Genomic DNA, 17,974 nt, shown 5'->3' with positions numbered 1-17,974 from the left:
GTGTGAATGGTCTGACTGAGGAGGTGTTGAAGGCTGGAATGGTCTGTCCTAATCAGGAATTCACGTCCTAAGAGATAGTGACGCCACTTGTGCACTGCCTCAGTGATGGCAAAAAGTTATCGAACATAGGTTGAAGCAGAACGAACGCGTGGTTAGAACAGCTTGCTGTAGTAAATTAGAGGAAGGTCGTGCTGGGTTAGGAAAGCACCCATAGCTTCACCGGAGGCATCAGTTTCAATGCAGAATTGGGCTGAGAAATCTGGTAGTTGCAGCACCGGGGCGGAGGATAAAGTCTTCTTGAGTTTGCAGAATGCATCATATTGAGCCTCTGTCCAGTGAAAAGAATTCTTGCACAGTAAGGAGGTGAGAGGGGAAGCCAAAGAAGCATAATTCTTAATGAAGCGCCGGTAGTATCCAGCCAAGCCCAAGAAAGCGCGAAGGTCAGTGATGGTGTGAGGTATATGCCAATCCACGATTGCTTCAATCTTGGAAGGATCGACAGCAACACCATTGACAGAGATGATGTGACCAAGGTAATGGATGGTGTGTTGGCCGAATGAGCATTTAGTGACCTTGATGTGTAATTTATTTTGGTCCAAAGTTGAGAAAACAGCCCGTAAGTGAGCTAAATGTGTCTCCCAATCAAAGCTATAAATCAAGATGTCGTCAAAAAAGACGAGTACAAAATGACGCAAATATGGAGCAAAAATGGAGTTCATGGTGGCTTGAAATGTAGAAGGCGCGTTACACAGGCCAAATGGGATAACCTTGAACTCGTAGTGGCCTTCGTGAGTACAAAAGGCAGTGGCTAGGATGGAATCTGGGTGCATCCGTATTTGGTGAAAATCGAACCGCAGGTCAAGTTTGGTGAAGAATTGAGAGCCCCGAAGTTCATCAAAAAGTTCATCAATGGTGGGGATAGGGAAGCGGTCGCGAATTGTAATTGCGTTCAATGCGCGAAAGTCTACGCAAAAGCGCCAAGTGCCATCTTTCTTGCGCACAAGAAGGACAGGGGAGCTAAAAGGGCTGAGGCTCGGTTGGATGAGGCCATCTTGAAGCATAGTGTGAACTTGCCGCTCAATTTCTTGCTTTTGGAAGTAAGGGTAGCGGTATGGTTTAACATTGACAGGTTTGGCTTCGGGTGGTAAGAGAATGCGGTGGTCTTGGGTTCGGGAAGGAGGAAGGCCATGAGGTGGTTCAAGAAGATGTTGGTATTGTTGTAGGATTGGGTCAATGTCTTGTGGGATTGTAAGAGAGCTAGAGATACTGGGGGTGATCTGAAGGTGATAAAGGGTGGCAATGGAGGAGGTGGCCAATTGTCGTTTGATAGTGGAGGAGTTGATGGGAGTGGAAGTAGGGGGAATGAAGCCATGCAGTGTCACTGGTTCTGTGTTGATGGTAAATGACAAGGTGAGGAGGCGGTAGTCAAAGGTGACAGGACTCAATTGTCGTAACCATTGTGCTCCCAAGACAATATCGGCACCATGTACCGGTAGGACAAACAAGTCAATGGGGAAAATGTGGTTAGCAAGGTGGACAGGGATAGAAACACATATTCCTGAGCACTGGAGTGTATCACCATTGCCAACAGTTACATGGAATGAGTTGGTGGTTTGAATAGGTAGGTGAAGATGATGGGCAATGCGCTCTTGAATGAAATTATGGGTGGAGCCGCCATCCACTAACACTTGAACACTGGTGCCGTTGATGGAACCTTGGAGGCGAAGTGTGCGTGGGGAGTCCTGTCCAGCAAATGCATGAAGGGAGATATCAGGTATATCTGTAGAAATTGTGGGTGTAGGGTCGATGAGGTCGATAGGTATGTCAGGGATATCTTCAAGAAGGAGAAGTTTGGAAGGTGTTTTACATTTGTGACCGCGAGAGAATTGTTCGTCACAGTTAAAGCAAAGTCCTTGCTCTCTGCGACTTTTCATTTCCTCTGGCGTAAGACGTCTGACACCTGGTGGTAAAGAGGGTGTGGTCATTGAAGGGGTGTGTGTGTGGGTTGATCTATTGGGTGCAGGTAGTATTTTGGAATGCAAAGAGGTGTTGGTATGCTTGTGGGGGCTGTCTGCTAGTTTCTCCTCTTGGAGCCGTGCAAGGCCTTGTGCTTGGAAAATAGTGGTGGGTTGTAAGGACTGGACTTCTCTACGTATGGTTGGCTTGAGACCGGAAATAAAATTATGAAGGAGGAAATCAGTTGGTAGGTTAGAGGTGTGATTGGCTAAAGACTCATACGCTGTTATATAAGCAGCAACAGAGGATGTTTGTTGGAGTTTGGCTAAGGAGCCCATGTGGTCAGTGTATGGTGAGTCTCCAAAACGGGTTTCCAAGGCTGTTGTGAAAGCTGGCCAGTCAAGAAAAGGAGAATGAGAGTGCATCCATTGGAACCATGCTAGTGCAGGACCATCCATATGGAAGGATGCAATTTGAAGGCGTTGTGGAGGTGGGGTATTGTGAAAATCAAAAAATTGTGTGGCTTTAAAGAGCCAGCCAGAGGGATTAGTGCCATTGAATCGTGGGAAATCAAGCTTAAAAGGACAAGGTTAGAGAACAGGGGAAAAGTGTGGAGTTGTGGTATTGGCAGTATTGTTGAGACTCAATAGTTGATCAATGCGGCCTGTTAAGGTTGTAAGGGTGGTTTGGACTTCGTTGAGGCGGTTCACTGTTTGATTAGATTGTTATGTTAGTGCAGAAATCTGTGTGGATGTTTTGGAGGAGGATTCACGAAGCTGAGTAATTTGGGATATGGCTTGGGTAGAGTTTTCAAACAATCTTTGGATTTGGGTAGCATGATTTTCTTGTGTTTCTTCTAGCTTTCGGAACCGTGTTCCTTCTGCCATTGGAGGGGAACATGCTCAATGAAAGCACCAAAATGATGGGATCCTTTTCAGCAAAAAGGTTAAGCTTATAGAACGAAAAATAAAATAATGCAAGAGGTAATCTGACATCTTTCTATTCAAATTATCCAACTTAAATAACATTTACGAAGAGCAGTTGTAACTGCAGGGAATAGTACGTGGTTACAAGGTAACTCATACATAGAATTTAATATAAAATAAAACAGGAAATGGGAAGTTAATGCTGACAACGTGGGACAAATTGAAGACCATTTCTCTAGCCATTGTTGCTGCCCACGTCATGCACATAATCAGACAAATAGGAAGGTGTCTTTCGTGTACGAGGTGCTAGTGAAGTTGCTGGGTTTGTATCAAAACCCCACATACTTTTACGTATATATAGAAAATTAAATTTATTTCCTATAACCTAATAAACATTATTCACTTAAAAAATTTACTTTGGAGTTGCCTTGTGTATGTCTTCTTCCTTCTCCTTGCTAGATTTGCAAGGATTATGATTTGCCCAAATGATAGTTTGTCAAATCAGCTCGTTCAAAACACAAAAAATAGGGTTTAATCTATCTAATATTATAAGAAATAATTTTTTTTGAATAAACTATAGGTATCCTCTACCGGAGGCAATTTTGTTTGGTGCGAGTCTATGATTAAGGCTTTAAACCCTTCTTAAAAATAGTATTGGGAAGGATTAAACACATGTTTTTATCTCTTATATATACATACAAATATATGAAATCCATATTTTTTCTTTCTCTTTCTCACATGATTTCATATGGGCCCTACATATTTTTAAGTGTATATGGTAAATAAAATTGTTTCCTATATAATATAAGAAACATTACACACATATAGAGGTGTAAATGAGCCGGACCAGCCAAGCTTTACATTAAACGAGCCAAGCCTATGAAAAATATTTTAAGCTTGGCTTGACCCATTAACCTGTAAATTCTAATGCCAGTAAATAATAGTAAAAAAAAAATAGGATTAAAAAGTAAGATTAATGAATTAGTTAAATAAAAATGTATTATTTATAGAAAAAATATTTATCCTTTTAAAAGACGACCATTTTAGTTAAAATGAGTATTTTTTATTTATATTTATATTTAAATTGAAAAAAACATCTCACCTTTTTCCACCTTGATTTTCATTGTGCATCTCTATCTCTTAGTATAAAACACTATAATTTGACTAAAATGAAATAATTTTATATCTTTTAAAAAGATAAATATTAATTCCATTATATATTATTTATTAAAATAATGTATCATATGAGCCCACGGATTTTGAAGTCAAGCCTAGTTTGGCTTAACAATTTTTTTTAAAACTTCACTTGTTGAATTTATTAAACGAGCCAAACTGAAAGCAAGAGAAGTTTGTAACCCTAACAAAGCGGGTTGGCCATTTACACCCCGACTTACATATATAAAAATGTGTGTGATTTTCGAGAGAATTTATCATGATCCTGAATCACTATTTTATAGGCGGTCTCTTAGTATAAACAAGAGAATAAAATTAAAAAAAAAAATAGAAATAAAAAAGAAAAAACAATATATTGGTAAGAGGTAACACCAATCATATATCATAAAAAATATTTCCGTGATTTTCTTTGTATCTCTTTTCACTTCACAATCACCCAAGTCATTCACTTTTTTTTTTTCTATGTATGTTTGGTAGTTAAAATTTATCATGAGAAACATTATTCTCATATAACAATCCCATTCTTCAAAACAGGGAACGTTTGACAATTTCAATGATTTGGGAGCGACGCAACTGAAACGCGAAAGCAGGGCATGGAATCTGAAATCATGGATGTAACTCAACACGAGCAAAGATGAAACAAACCCTTCTGTCTCCCCCTTAAGACTCTTTGGAAGGAAAGTATCCATTTTCTCTTATCTCTCTCTTAACTGCTAACTAGTGAAGCTTAAAAACGCACTCTTTTCCTAAGAATTACAACAATGGCAATTGTTACGTTGATAAAGGAGTTGTGGGGGGTTCTCCATTTCGTTTGCTCGTTACAATTCTGGAGAATGGCGTTGCTGTGGACGTTCTCTATTCTATTCTCTCATTACCAATTGCTTAAAGCTTCCATCTTTTCTCAGAAACTCATATCATATCCTAGGTGTTCCCCTTCCACATCTACTCTTAGGCCTGTTTGCGTAATAACTGGTGTAAGGTTTTTTCTAATGCTATTTTGTTTAGAAACATATAGTCTTTGCTGTTTGATTATGGGGATTTCATTCTGTGGTTTGGGTTCTTTTTTGTTGTTGTAGGCAACATCTGGCCTGGGATTAGCTACTGCTTATGAACTTTCAAAGGAAGGATATGTTGTTGTGATTGGTAACTGGTTATTTTTTATGTTGTTTGACTGTGGATACTAGTATTTCTTTGCTCTGCTAATCATGCTATGCTAAAAGTAGTTGGCCATGTGGCTAACCTAGTAGCTCAAATTTCTTTTTTTGGTTTCCAACGAGTTAATGGGGCATCCAACTAATTCGGTTCGAGCATTGTCACCCATATAGGAGCGGTTGTGTTAACAATCATTTTCTCTATTCCGAGGACTCAAATTCGAGATAACTGATTAAGGGGAACGGGTTTTTTTACCACTTAAACTCGTAGTTGTTGGTTTGTAGCTTATATTTCTAGCTTATGCAATGTATACTTAAGATTCCTGTTGTGTTTGCAGTTGGACGATCGCGGGAGTTATTGTTGGAGGTATTTTTCTACATTAATTATTAACATCATGGCAATCATGACTCCGCATTTGGTTAATCTCTTATCTGTGTTCCCATTGTTTGATAGACCATAAAAAAGATCAAAGCTTGGAATGAAGATGCCCACCTCAAAGATTTTCAGGTTGACCTGTCATCAATTGAGTCAATCATGAAGTTCAGAGAGTCCTTGCGGCAGTGGCTTTTGGATTCTGATTTGCACTGCTCGGTACAAGTACTGATAAACAATGCTGGAATACTTGCAACATCACCTAGAGTCACAGCTGAGGGCTATGATCAGTAATAGATACTTTTTTTAACCTCCCCTTGTAGTATTAAACAATTTTAGCTTTATCATTAAATAACTTCTGTGCTTATGCATGATCTGCATAACACAGCAAGAGATGCATAGGCCACATGTTTGCAAATTATATTAGTATATTACTCATAGACTGTTAATAAATTGTTTAAGCTAAGGGGTATGGTTGTAAGTATTTGTTAAATGTCAAAGTTTTGGAGACAATATTGATTTGCATGTTCAACATGAACTTTGTGGAACTGAAACCCAAGAAAGGCACATGGAATGGTGGAAGCGTTTGTATGCAAAATGGATTTATTTTTTAGTGGAGTTTTTCATACAGAGTATTTATCTGTTTTATACTTGTCTGTTCCATGTTTGTCGGGTATCCTAGTTTTACAAGTAGTTGTAACTTTTAAAATCCACAAATGTCTAACACTCGTTCTCCCAGGATGATCGGTACAAATTACATTGGCGCATTCGTTTTAACCAATCTTCTGTTACCACTTCTTGAAAGCAGTCCTGTATCTTCCAGAATTGTGAATGTAGCATCCTTTACTCATCGAGCTGGTAGGGATAATCATTACTTATTGGTTTATTTTATTGTCTGGTGATCCAACTCTCTGAGTTTGACTCTCTTACATTAATTCTTCATCACATTGTCTGTACAACAACACTTCTCATATAGAACCTGCTCAAACCTTTTTCTTTAGTTACTGATGTGCAGGTTGATGAGGGAACTGTATCTGGGAAGAGGTTTTTGAGTTCAAGACAATATCCATATGCTCAGATGTATGAGTATACTAAATGTAAGGTGAAAATTCTGGATATATTTATTCAGATTACCTTATGTTTTGACCTAATTCCTAACTAACATATAATTTTGTTGAAGTATACCTACTTCTCTTCTCATATGAGCTTCACCGACAGCTTTGCCTAATCAATAAATCTCATCAGATATTTGTCAAGTATGTAATTACTAATCTACTTCCTTTTATTTCCTTTTGCTGTCTTGTTTCCAAGTGCTGTGTATTGTTATATAGATTGAATTTTTTTTTGTATACTTTAACTAATTAATGCATTACTGTCAACTATGTTGTTTTAATATATTCGTTTGGTTGCTCTTCATGAATTAAATTACTAGTTTTGGTTTCATATGCATCTTTTCTGCACAATCCATAGGTTCTTGTTTTTGGCTAAACTATATGGACCGTCTCTTGTCTGATTATCTCATACCATGCATGAAAATCATGCATCTATGTTTGACAAACCTGTAATTCTCTTCTGGTTTTTAACTTAACAATCAAAGGCTGAGATCTATTTTAAGCCTCTGTCTTGTTGAGGATATACTTATTTTTCTTTCTCAAATCTTTGGTTCCAGAGCGTAGTGCTCCTCAAGGGAGGCTTCAGCCCCCCTGTCCCCTCCCTCCCCAAGTTTCCAAACACCCTACATTTTTTTTTAAGAAAAAAAAAATATTTAGTTAGAAATCCCCCATCCAAGCCATAGTTCTATAGTGTCTAGCGCCTCTGCTCTCAACTAGCTACAACTGCATAATCAGCGAATTAGTTTGACAAAAAAAGTTTAAGTGGGACCGGCTATGCTCATGTAAGTCCACTTGTGCACTTCTGGTCAGTTTTGAGCTTGTATTGTCAAAGTAGTGCCACCGATGGCTTTATAGTAGTGGGTTTGGGTTGCTAGGTTAGAGGATCCAATGTTTTGGGCCAAAGAGAATGAATGAATAAAAATGAGACAGAGAAATGAAAATTCCCAAGAAAAAGAGAGATGCAAAATGTATGAAATTTTGTGTTAGTTTTATTCTTGTCAATAATGGATTCTACGTCATTTTTAACATTCATTTTCTGAATTGTTATACGTTAGTGTTGCGGATCCTGGAATTGTACAGACAAACATCATGCGAGAAATACCAGTAAGCCTATCTTGTTTGGCATTCTCTGTACTGAAACGTCTGCACCTATTGCAACCCCCTGAGTGTGGGATTAACTCCATTATTGATGCTGCCCTTGCTCCACCAGTAAGTACTCTTTTAGTGGTACTGTCCTAATATTGATTTTACATTTTTACTACATGTCATTGATGTTTCTAATTGATCAGAGGTGTTCCATCCACCAACTCAAATACATATTGTTCCATGACCTGTATTTATGCCTTGTAATATAAGTTTTTACCTGATGCAATATCTAATGCCTTTATGCCTTTTATCCTTCTGTGATGGTAATTTATCTTGAACTTATCCTATGAAACAATATATTGGTCAATTAATTCAACAAGTTCAAGTTGTACATACTTTGAGGATCGTAATCTAATACACACTCAATCACACACAAAATTAACACGTACAACTATCATAGGTTTTTCTCAATTATTATCCAAAGTAGCTCTGAAATACTCTCTTATGGAATAAAATTTCTCATAAATTTATATGTATGCTCACAAAAAGATATGACTTTTTTTCCTCTTGCGTTACTCACTTTAAAAATATATTCTTCTGTATGACTAAGACACTAAAATATGAAATACAAAACAAAAAAAAATTGAAAATATTATAAAAATTAATACATAATTTTTTGGGTACAGATTTTGTTCATAGTTTGAACATAAAATGATTTCTTATTAGTCATTTTGTCCTGTGTATCAGGTTACTTTTATTTGCTGTCTATATCATTTTTGGTCCTACTTTAGTGTTTCCAAATTTCCCGTAATTTTTCTAGCAGCTGCCAATTAGTTTATGATTTTCATTGTATTGTACATGACCAAACCATCTAAATTTCCTCATGTTCACTTAAGGAATCGTTGTCTACTTAAAAAAGGTATATAAAAATCATTGTCTTATAACGATAGTTCCCACTTCTTATATTCAGCTGACTTCCAATTGCTGGATATACCCTTTCGCATCCTTTTGTTTCAGTCATTTATCTTATGGACTATATCAACATCACATTTATTCAAAATAATCTTATGGACTACATTGAAAATAATATAGTAGGGCTTATACCAATAATCTTCCTTAACTTCTGAGTAATTAAATATCTTTAACCGTTGCTATTTCTTGTGAAGTTGATAGCATTCTTTATGCAGATGCTTATACTGATCTCTCATGCCTGCTCTAATTTTTAGGCTTGACTGGAGCCATTGAGTTCATTATGTTAAATGGATATGTTATTTCATTATCAAATGCAACTAGAAATGTTTTCCTTGTATGTATACTTGCATATATATATAACAATGTTTCTCGTGGTGCATTTGATAAGCTCAACTTTGATTGCAGGGAACATCAGGAGCTTACTTTTTTGGGGGAAAAGGTAGGACTATCAACTCTTCCGCACTTTCAAGAGACGCTAAATTAGCACGTGAGCTTTGGGAAACTACATGTAAACTGCTATCGGTGACCCCTTTTGGTGTTGAGACAAACACGTTAGCATTGGATCTCATGTCATGTCGTAAAAAAAATGAATAGGCGGTGCTTGCCTCGTGTAGATAGATACTAGTATTTCATACGAAGTTATGAGGTTCTTAATGTAGATATTATATATACAAGTATAAAATTATTCATGCAACTTCACTATATCAGCTTATTTTTTGGGATAGATTCATGACATTTAGTTCTTGGAAGCTACAACCCTCATGATTCATGATAGTTTTCAACATTACCATACACTTCTAGCTCTGTTTATATTTCATTTTCTGGTATTATAATTATGGGAAATAATTATCTCATATTGCATGAGATAATTATCTCATGCAACAAAGACAAAATAGAAAAGTCCACTACTTTTTTCTTTTTTGTTTTTTGAAAAAGTAGTGGACCTCACAATCTTATCTTTGTTGCATGAGATAATTATCTCATGTAACATGAGATTAATAGATCCTATAATTATTTAAATGTGCTTAGTCACTACCATAATACTAGTGTTTGGTTTCTAATTACTCGATTGAATATGAATTTTACCAAGATTAAAAAAGAAAAGAAAAAAAGAGACTGGATGGTCTTGCTCCGTAGGATTTACCATTTGAATGAAATTTTAAATAAATTTGTTGTAACATTTGGGTTATTCACGAAGAGATCTCTATGGTTCGCGCATTCAAAAGTAAGCCACAAAACTGCATATTTGAGGATAGGAAATATGCCACCCAAGAAACATAAACAAGTGAAAGATAATGCGAGTAACTATATTGTTTAAAAAAAAAAAAATTGCATGTGGCAAATCATCGAATGACTTTGTAAAGAACCAATTCAACCCAAAGGCTTAAGCTGTTGGGTGAGGTTACATTAATGATTTTATATATCTCAACACGCCCCCTCACACGAGAGCCCACTGGGCTTGCAGGGTGGACAATGCACATGCCCACCTACCTGTGCGAAGAAAGAAATTCCACTAGAAAGAAAGTGGGAGGCGGTGAGGATCGAACCCGGTACAACCAGACTCTGATACCATGTAAAGAATCTTGGGATACACCACTCTAAAAATTAGCTCAAAGGATGAAAGTGCCCAATGTCTTATAAACTCCACATTTGTTGTACATACAACCAATGTGGGACTATATATCTAAACACGCCCCCTCACACAAGAGCCCATTGGGCTTGAAGAGTGGACAATGCAACAGGTACAGCCTACCTGTGCTAAGAAACGCCACAAGAGAAAGTGGAGGGCAGCGAGGCTCTGATACCATGTAAAGAACCAATTCAACCCAAAGACTTAAGTTGTTGGGTGAAGTTACATTAATGATTTTATATATCTCAAGAGAGTTATTGCAAGTGAAGCACTAAAAAGCACCATGGGACAGGATGCAACACTAAAATGAAGTTATTGCAAGTGCTTATTGCATAGAATTGTTCACTCTTAAAACCACATTATTATTACTAACTAGTTGCCCTTACTTCTTGTAATTTAATTTCTTTTCTTCTTTATGTATTTACTTATTTAATTTGAGGGTTACATAAATATTGTTAACGTCATACATTTTCACAAACAAACTTCAGCGCTGTCATCTTATGCTGGACATATCAAATTCTATCTTTTTCAAAAACATAATTAGATTTTCAAACCTTTCTAAAAAGATCAGTTTATGAATAAAATATTTTTTTTTTAATTATAAAAATTATCACATAATTTCTTTAAATTGTATATTTTAATTGATACTTATATTTTTTTTTTTAAAAAAATTATAATTTCTCTCTTCAGAGAAATAATAAAAGTGAGATCTGGCGTTGGATTACTAGGTTAGTGGGGTTAGATGGTGTGTGGTGGTTGTGTGAGGTCTATGGTTGTTCAAGCTAGAACCTTTACCCAACGCAAATGCATTGGGAGGGGTTTGCTTAAAGTTCCCTGCATTGCTTACTTTCATAATCGTGGATTTAAGACTAACATAGGGATGATGGTTGATAAAGATTCTATGTCAAGGGATAGACCCATTTTGGATATGATGCTCCACAAAGATGGTGATGGTGGTTTTGTCACTGGAGGCTGGAAAAGGTGAATATATATTTTCTACATTTTGCTTTCAATTTGTATTTCACTTATTGAATTTGAAACTGTGTACCTGCTCAATGTGCTTGAGGACCATGGATAGAATGTTTTTACATCCTCATTTGCTCTTTGTTGGGTTAGGATTAAAGTATTGGCTGTTGGGTGGTGTCTAATGCTATGTGTGTTTGTCTCTCATGTGTTATTAAAGTCACCATATAATGTGGAAGAATTCTAACCATATAAAGGATAAGAGAGAAAAAAATATTGAGATAAGAAGTTACAAAATTATTACGGTTGATTTGTTCATTGATAATTAAGGTCCTTTATATGACATGATTATGTTAAATGAGAACATCATTTCCATTTGGATCGTTGTAAGTTGTAAGTTTTTTTTTTGGTGAAAGAATCACTTTTGATGTTGGAGTAATCTGTTTTCTTTTTGGGGATGTCACTGAGTATAATTTGCTCTTGTTTAGGCATTGTAAGGAAAAATTACCTGTGTTTTGGTATGGGGTTAAAATGTGATGAAAAAAATTCATGGATCAGTTTTGTTTGTAAAATTGAAGCGAAAGCTCATCCATGAATATTTCAGCCCCATTTTTTACTACCCTTATACCAAATTGAGTCTTAGTATACACTCGCCAATTGAAGTGATTGATAACTGTTGTAGTTTAAATAAGGTGATTGGATATTTTGAAATTATACAAAAGACTATTCATGTCATTACAATATCAAAACAAACTTTTGACGGCCATGTCAAATGGAGAAGCAAGGTTGGCTGTTTGAAGCAAGATTTGCGAATGCACTTTTAATAAGAGACACAAGCATATCAATTTGTGACAAGTGATATTAACTCATTAAGTAAGAGGAAGCAATTTTGGGAGGGCGATATGTACAAGGGAATTATTCTCGTTGGTTACTCATCTTAGAGACTCAATGGAATTCTCCGGGGTTTCTATTCTTGATTCAAGGGAATCCATTTCGATTTGGTTCCAATGTTGTGTTCTCACTTACCTCAACTTCAATCAATGGAAAATAAAAAATAAATTCTGCAACACAATCTTACATTCAACAGAAATTAATCGCATTCAATACATACAAGAGATCAAACCTCTCCAAGGAGCACACTCCGTCACTAACTTCCTTTACATAAATATTAACTATCCTGTTCTCTAACTGAGGAGTAATTTATCCTCTTATTACAATATAGTAACTGTCGCAAACTGCCCCAAAGATCATAAACTACCCTTATATGCCTACCACTAACATAACACATTATTATAATATTTTAACTACACTTTGTTCCTTCTAGTAAAAACAGTGAAAGGTTTAGGGTCACCATTTCCCTTGTACATTTCAGCGGGTGCAAAACAATCACAAAAAATGTGCACCATGGTTGGTTATTTTTTATTTATCCTATTGTCTCTTTGTGCATGCAAAAGTTAGACTGAAGGAAAATGCAGGAGCTATGGCAGATAGTATATTTTGTCAGAAGGTCATCAAGTACTTTTGGGGGCTGAAGCCTGAATTTTGATGACATATTGCACTTTAAATTATGAAGGAAGTTTAAGGAAAAATCTTGGTGCACAAAGTTCACCGACTTGTGAGGGTAGGGAGGATGGTTGATTTTACGCAACCTTACCCTTGCATTTTTGCAAAGAAGTTGTTTCTCATACTCAAAGTTGTGACCTTCTGGTAAGTCACAGACTCACAGGTGCAATCTTGCTGCTGCTCCAAGGCTTGCTCTCAAATCAGGAAGGAAGTTAAATTCATAATATTTATTTCTACTCTTTTGACATTCCTAAGCTGATACAACTTTATTCATCCAGACTAAGATTCCTATGGACGTGAAACTTTAGTAGCGCTTACCGTGGAAGAATGGCATTAATGAATACTTTAATTTTCTTAAGTGGTTGGATTTGTGTTGTGCTTTATGCATTTTTCCTATCTATCTTGTGATCAAATTGTGCTTATTTCATTGAATTTTTAATTGGCAGCGAAGATGGAAGACTTAGCTGTGGGTTTTCAAGCTTTAGGGGGATGAGAGTGACCATGGAGGATTTCTATGATATTAAGACATCAAAGATTAACGGTCAATCAGTACGCTTATTTGGAATATTTGATGGTAAGAGTTCCAGCTTCATCACTTGTTTGGGAGAAATTTAGTTCTTTCCTTTTCTCCGTGCAACACAAAGGAAGGGTGTTGTACATAGGATTTCTTTAATTATTGACATTCATATTGCATAGGCCTCACATAAGGTCACTCAAGCTCTGATACCATGTAAAGAACCATTTCAACCCAAAACCTTAAGGTGTTGAGTGAGGGCCTTTTTTAATGATTTATATTATTCTCTAACAATTTTAAAAACTCAGGGAAAACATTAAATGATAAGCTTGGATCAAATGGTTTATAATTTAGTTTCCAAATATTACTAACTCCAACTAATTATTTCGTTTCTTGCCCTAAGCAGAGAAAAAAAAGGAGAAAAATGAAACACCCAAATTATGTTCATATCATCTAATGTTATATCTAAAATGCTTCCTGAGTTATATATGTTTGGCTGTTTGTGATTGTCAGTGTCATGTTTTCAGGTAAACTTAGTAATGTTCCTACCATGCAAATCCTTAGCAGAAAAACATCTAATCAAACGCAAAAAAATTATTATCCTGTACCTAACTTCCATCTGGGAAAAAAGAGAAATAAAAGTGAAGACAGAAATAAAATGGCAAAAATGCAGATAACCTGCATCAATTATGATCTTTTGGCAAATAATCCACTCGTGGCAAATAACGATCTGCAGTTCCAAGTTTGGAAGTAGTCCACTTGAACTTTCAGCATGTGGAAAATAACCCCTACCATACAAAATATCAAACGTATTAATCCTAGCTGAAAATGCAATTTCTAAAAGTCGGTAAATTTAAGGACATTTGGACGTTTCCCTGAGAAGCACACTTCTTGAATCAAATTCCACCAAACCCTCAGCTCAATTGACCCCCTCTCCTTACATTTATTTCCTATTTCTTGGTGAATGGAAAGGGTTAAATGCAAATTGTTTGAAGCTTAGCAGTTTGATTTCTGAAATTGAATGTTGAAACTACATGTTATTTGCCAAGAGTGAAGCAGGTTATTTACAGTTTAGCTTAATGAAATTAAGGGAGAAAGTATAATATTAGTTGCTATTTGGGTCCATGTTTATTTTTTCCTATATTTCAGTGGCCTTACATGATCATCTGTTATTGTTGTTTTGCTAATATGTCTAAATATATTTTTAAAATTCCGTATAGGTCATGGTGGTTCTCGTGCTGCTGAGTATTTGAAGGAGCATCTCTTTGATAATCTCACGAAGCATCCAAAGTTTTTGACGGATACCAAATTGGCTATAAGTGTGTTTGCATTCTCTCGTGCTTCATTTACATGTTTGACTTTTTGTAATATTGGAGATGTGTCACTTTTTACCATTTGTTAATACTTTCTTGTCAGATCTAACATCATTGGAACTGTTTGGGTGTGCATCCCTTAAGTGCTGGTCCTATTTTGTCTATGGGGTCTGGGGCTGGGTTCCGACGTGGAATGCTTTTCATTTTCTACCACCAGTATGTGCAGTTATAGTATATTTGGTAAGCTTGCAGGTGAAACATATCAGCAGACTGATGCTGACTTTCTGGCTTCTGAAAATGATACTTTCGGGGATGATGGTTCTACAGCTTCAACAGCAGTTTTGGTTGATAACCATCTTTACGTTGCTAATGTTGGAGATTCTAGAACTGTAATATCAAAATCTGGAAAAGGTACTAGATTACCTGCTATATTTTGATTTCATCACATTACAGTTGTTCTCTAGTTAAATAATGTTGGTAATGTACTAAGTTCTCATATCTCTAATAAATTTTCATATCATATTTTTAAGAGAAACGTATTAGAGAAATTTCTTCTTTTTTAAAAACAAATTCAAAGTGGTTTGATTATTAGAGAAAGGTAATAGTGTAAATATAGAGGTCATATAGAAATTAAAGCATTTTTGACAAGGGTTTCCTAGCCTGCTGATAGGGTTTTGGTAATGATTATGTGACCAATTTTCTTATTTACTTCCATTTGAATGCATTTTGAGAATTTGAGTATGTAAGGACTTCTTAAACTCTGGGTTTCTTTTTTGACAGCAATTGCTCTCTCTGAGGATCATAAGCCTAATAGAAGTGATGAGCGAAAGAGAATTGAGAATGCTGGGGGTGTCGTCATGTGGACAGGTGACATATGATTTTCAAGCATAAAAATTACTGTTTTAGATGGTTCCACTGTTGATAATATGCTTTTGGTACATTTGGTGCAAGATACAATGGGGATGGTTCAGATTTTGATGGGCTTTTCATTAGGTCATCTTTGGCCAAAGTTGAGATTTGAAGCAATTTGGTGGTGACATTGGAAGTTTGTGCAGGTTTTTGTTGGCATGATAATATGCATGGAGTATTTTGTTCTGGTTGATTGATATGCTTTAAATCTACTTTTTGTGGAAATCTTGACACGAAATATAAGTTTAAACTACACTGGTAAATGTGTTACTGGCTTGTGGACGATTAAACCTGTTGGGCTTAACGATGAACTTTGCATGTCTATTGCATGCTCAATGTTTTATAAATGCAAATCAGTGGTTGAAGTTGGTGGACAACATATTGACATTTGATTGATGTATGCAGAGTTCTCAACTTATGCTAGATTGGAATAAAAATGCTTCATATCTTCATCTTAAAAAATTTCAGCCATCTAAGGGATGGAATTTTGATCAGGGAATGAAATGATTAGCTCATGGAGGAGATATTCACATGTGTTTATTTGCTGATCAGGTACTTGGAGGGTTGGAGGGGTGCTAGCAATGTCTCGTGCCTTTGGCAATCGTATGCTGAAGCAGTTTGTTGTAGCAGAACCTGAGATTCAGGTAACCCTTGATTACTTTGTGAAATCTCAAAGTTATCTAATCTATTAATATCTTAGTCCTTAGATGATTCAAGATAGTAAGGAGCAAGTGGCAATTAGTGATTCAAGATACTTTGTGAAATCTCAAAGTTATCTAATTTATAAACTTCTTATGAAAACAGAGTGGGGTTGAGGGTTTGGGAATTCTGCAAATTGGAAAAAGTGAGAAAAAGGAGCAAGTGGCAATAACCCAGCTAACAAAAGAAGGGCAAAAAAGAATCCCCTCGAAGTCATTGTTTATGGGTTATTTGGCTATTATGGCTCCCATTTTAATTATTGGCCAGAAGTTAATGGACTGTTCACTAAATCGCCAAATCTCTAGCATGTGTGTGGTTTTAATCTTATTAACTGAAATTTAGTTAATGGTTTAACGGTTTTAGCATGGGCTAGAAGTATAGTTAGTTTGAGCTGCCGGTTGAATAGGTTAGTAATAATCTTATATAACCAACATTCTTTTTTGGAGCTTTGTGATTTTTGTCCATATTTTCAAACTTTTGTTTGGAATAAAAATGTTGTTGATGTATATACTTTTGTCATGTAAGTACCCAGAGTTTCAAAACCTTCTGTGGGAGCCATGTTATCTCCAGCAACTTTTTGCTGTGTTTCTCATTGTAGCAAGAAAACGATTAGATTGTCTATTTTCCTTTGATGAAGCAGGAGGCCTTAATTCATATTTTATGGTTGAATCACATCCATGATGTGGATCACCTTTGTTGCTCTCAGGCAAAAAAGAAAGAAAGAAGAAGATCACCTTCGTTGCAATGAACAGTTGCATGTTAAAGCGAACGGGTTTGATCATGTTGACAATGTAATTTATTTTCAGGACCAGGAGATAGAGGAAGAAACCGAGCTGCTTATTATTGCAAGTGATGGACTCTGGGATGTAGTTCCCAATGAAGTAAGATTCGTCTTTGATGCTCTCTATATTCATTTCTGATCAGGCAGGAGTGGATTATCCTCAGTAACAACATATAATTGGTAAAATAAACAAGAAAAGAAAAAATAATGAGCATGAAGGTGTATAATTGACATAGTCATGGCATGAAAGTTATCAATACTGTAATTGAAGATGAATAATATTCTTGGACCAACAACCTCAATTTATGTTGGCATGTCTTTATGTACCAAAGAAAATGTGTTTTGTTTACTCTCATGTGTCATCCTTTGTTCAGGATGTTGTTTCTCTTGTCGGCACAGAAGAGGAGGTTGAGGAAGCTGCTCGAAAATTAACTGAGGCTGCTTTTACTCTTGGTAGTGCAGATAACATTACGTGCATTGTGGTGCGTTTCCATCATGAAAAAGCATACTCAGCTAATACTGATAAAGCAGTTCCAGCTAGCTAGCAGTAGTCAGCATGAAGAATAATCTAAGTCATACAATCAATTTGTTAGATTTATTAAGGGTAACATTGAATGAACACAATGAGGTCTGCACATGCACCATGGATGACTCTGCATGTCAACGAGTTATTTGTTTATTCATTAGTTTTGTAATCTAAGTCACTCTTCTATTGTTTTATCATCGATGGAATCATGATCTTCCCAAAACTGATTCCGGTATGGTATTTTCCCATAAATAAGTTAAAGAGGTATTGGTTTGGTATTTTTGTTTTTATCAAATAAATTGATTGGAGTACCTTGCACTTGAAAGC

General features: G+C 36.1%; 2 protein-coding genes across 2 annotated transcripts; both read left to right on the top strand.

The window, feature by feature from the left end:
• Window positions 1–4,594: 4,594 nt before the first annotated feature.
• On the top strand, window positions 4,595–9,436 carry LOC133302496 (uncharacterized). Its single transcript, XM_061502279.1, has 9 exons — window positions 4,595–5,029; window positions 5,132–5,198; window positions 5,545–5,573; window positions 5,661–5,869; window positions 6,319–6,437; window positions 6,581–6,676; window positions 6,760–6,835; window positions 7,747–7,900; window positions 9,155–9,436. Exons 1-9 carry the CDS (start codon window positions 4,817–4,819, stop codon window positions 9,341–9,343), a joined length of 1,152 nt encoding a protein of 383 aa, XP_061358263.1. The 5' UTR covers window positions 4,595–4,816; the 3' UTR covers window positions 9,344–9,436.
• A 1,793-nt stretch (window positions 9,437–11,229) lies between these two features.
• Window positions 11,230–17,666, top strand: LOC133302484 (probable protein phosphatase 2C 76). Its single transcript, XM_061502262.1, has 8 exons — window positions 11,230–11,360; window positions 13,352–13,479; window positions 14,640–14,738; window positions 14,985–15,143; window positions 15,513–15,599; window positions 16,194–16,285; window positions 17,147–17,221; window positions 17,496–17,666. Exons 1-8 carry the CDS (start codon window positions 11,260–11,262, stop codon window positions 17,664–17,666), a joined length of 912 nt encoding a protein of 303 aa, XP_061358246.1. The 5' UTR covers window positions 11,230–11,259.
• Window positions 17,667–17,974: the final 308 nt, after the last annotated feature.

The sequence above is a fragment of the Gastrolobium bilobum genome, unplaced genomic scaffold, assembly GCF_033153095.1.
Source record: "Gastrolobium bilobum isolate Gb01-03AN ecotype WA unplaced genomic scaffold, APGP_CSIRO_Gbil_v1 utg5446, whole genome shotgun sequence".
Taxonomy (NCBI): Eukaryota; Viridiplantae; Streptophyta; class Magnoliopsida; order Fabales; family Fabaceae; genus Gastrolobium; species Gastrolobium bilobum.
Note: the sequence above shows the minus strand (reverse complement) of the source record. Positions and strands in the feature narration are given on the sequence as shown.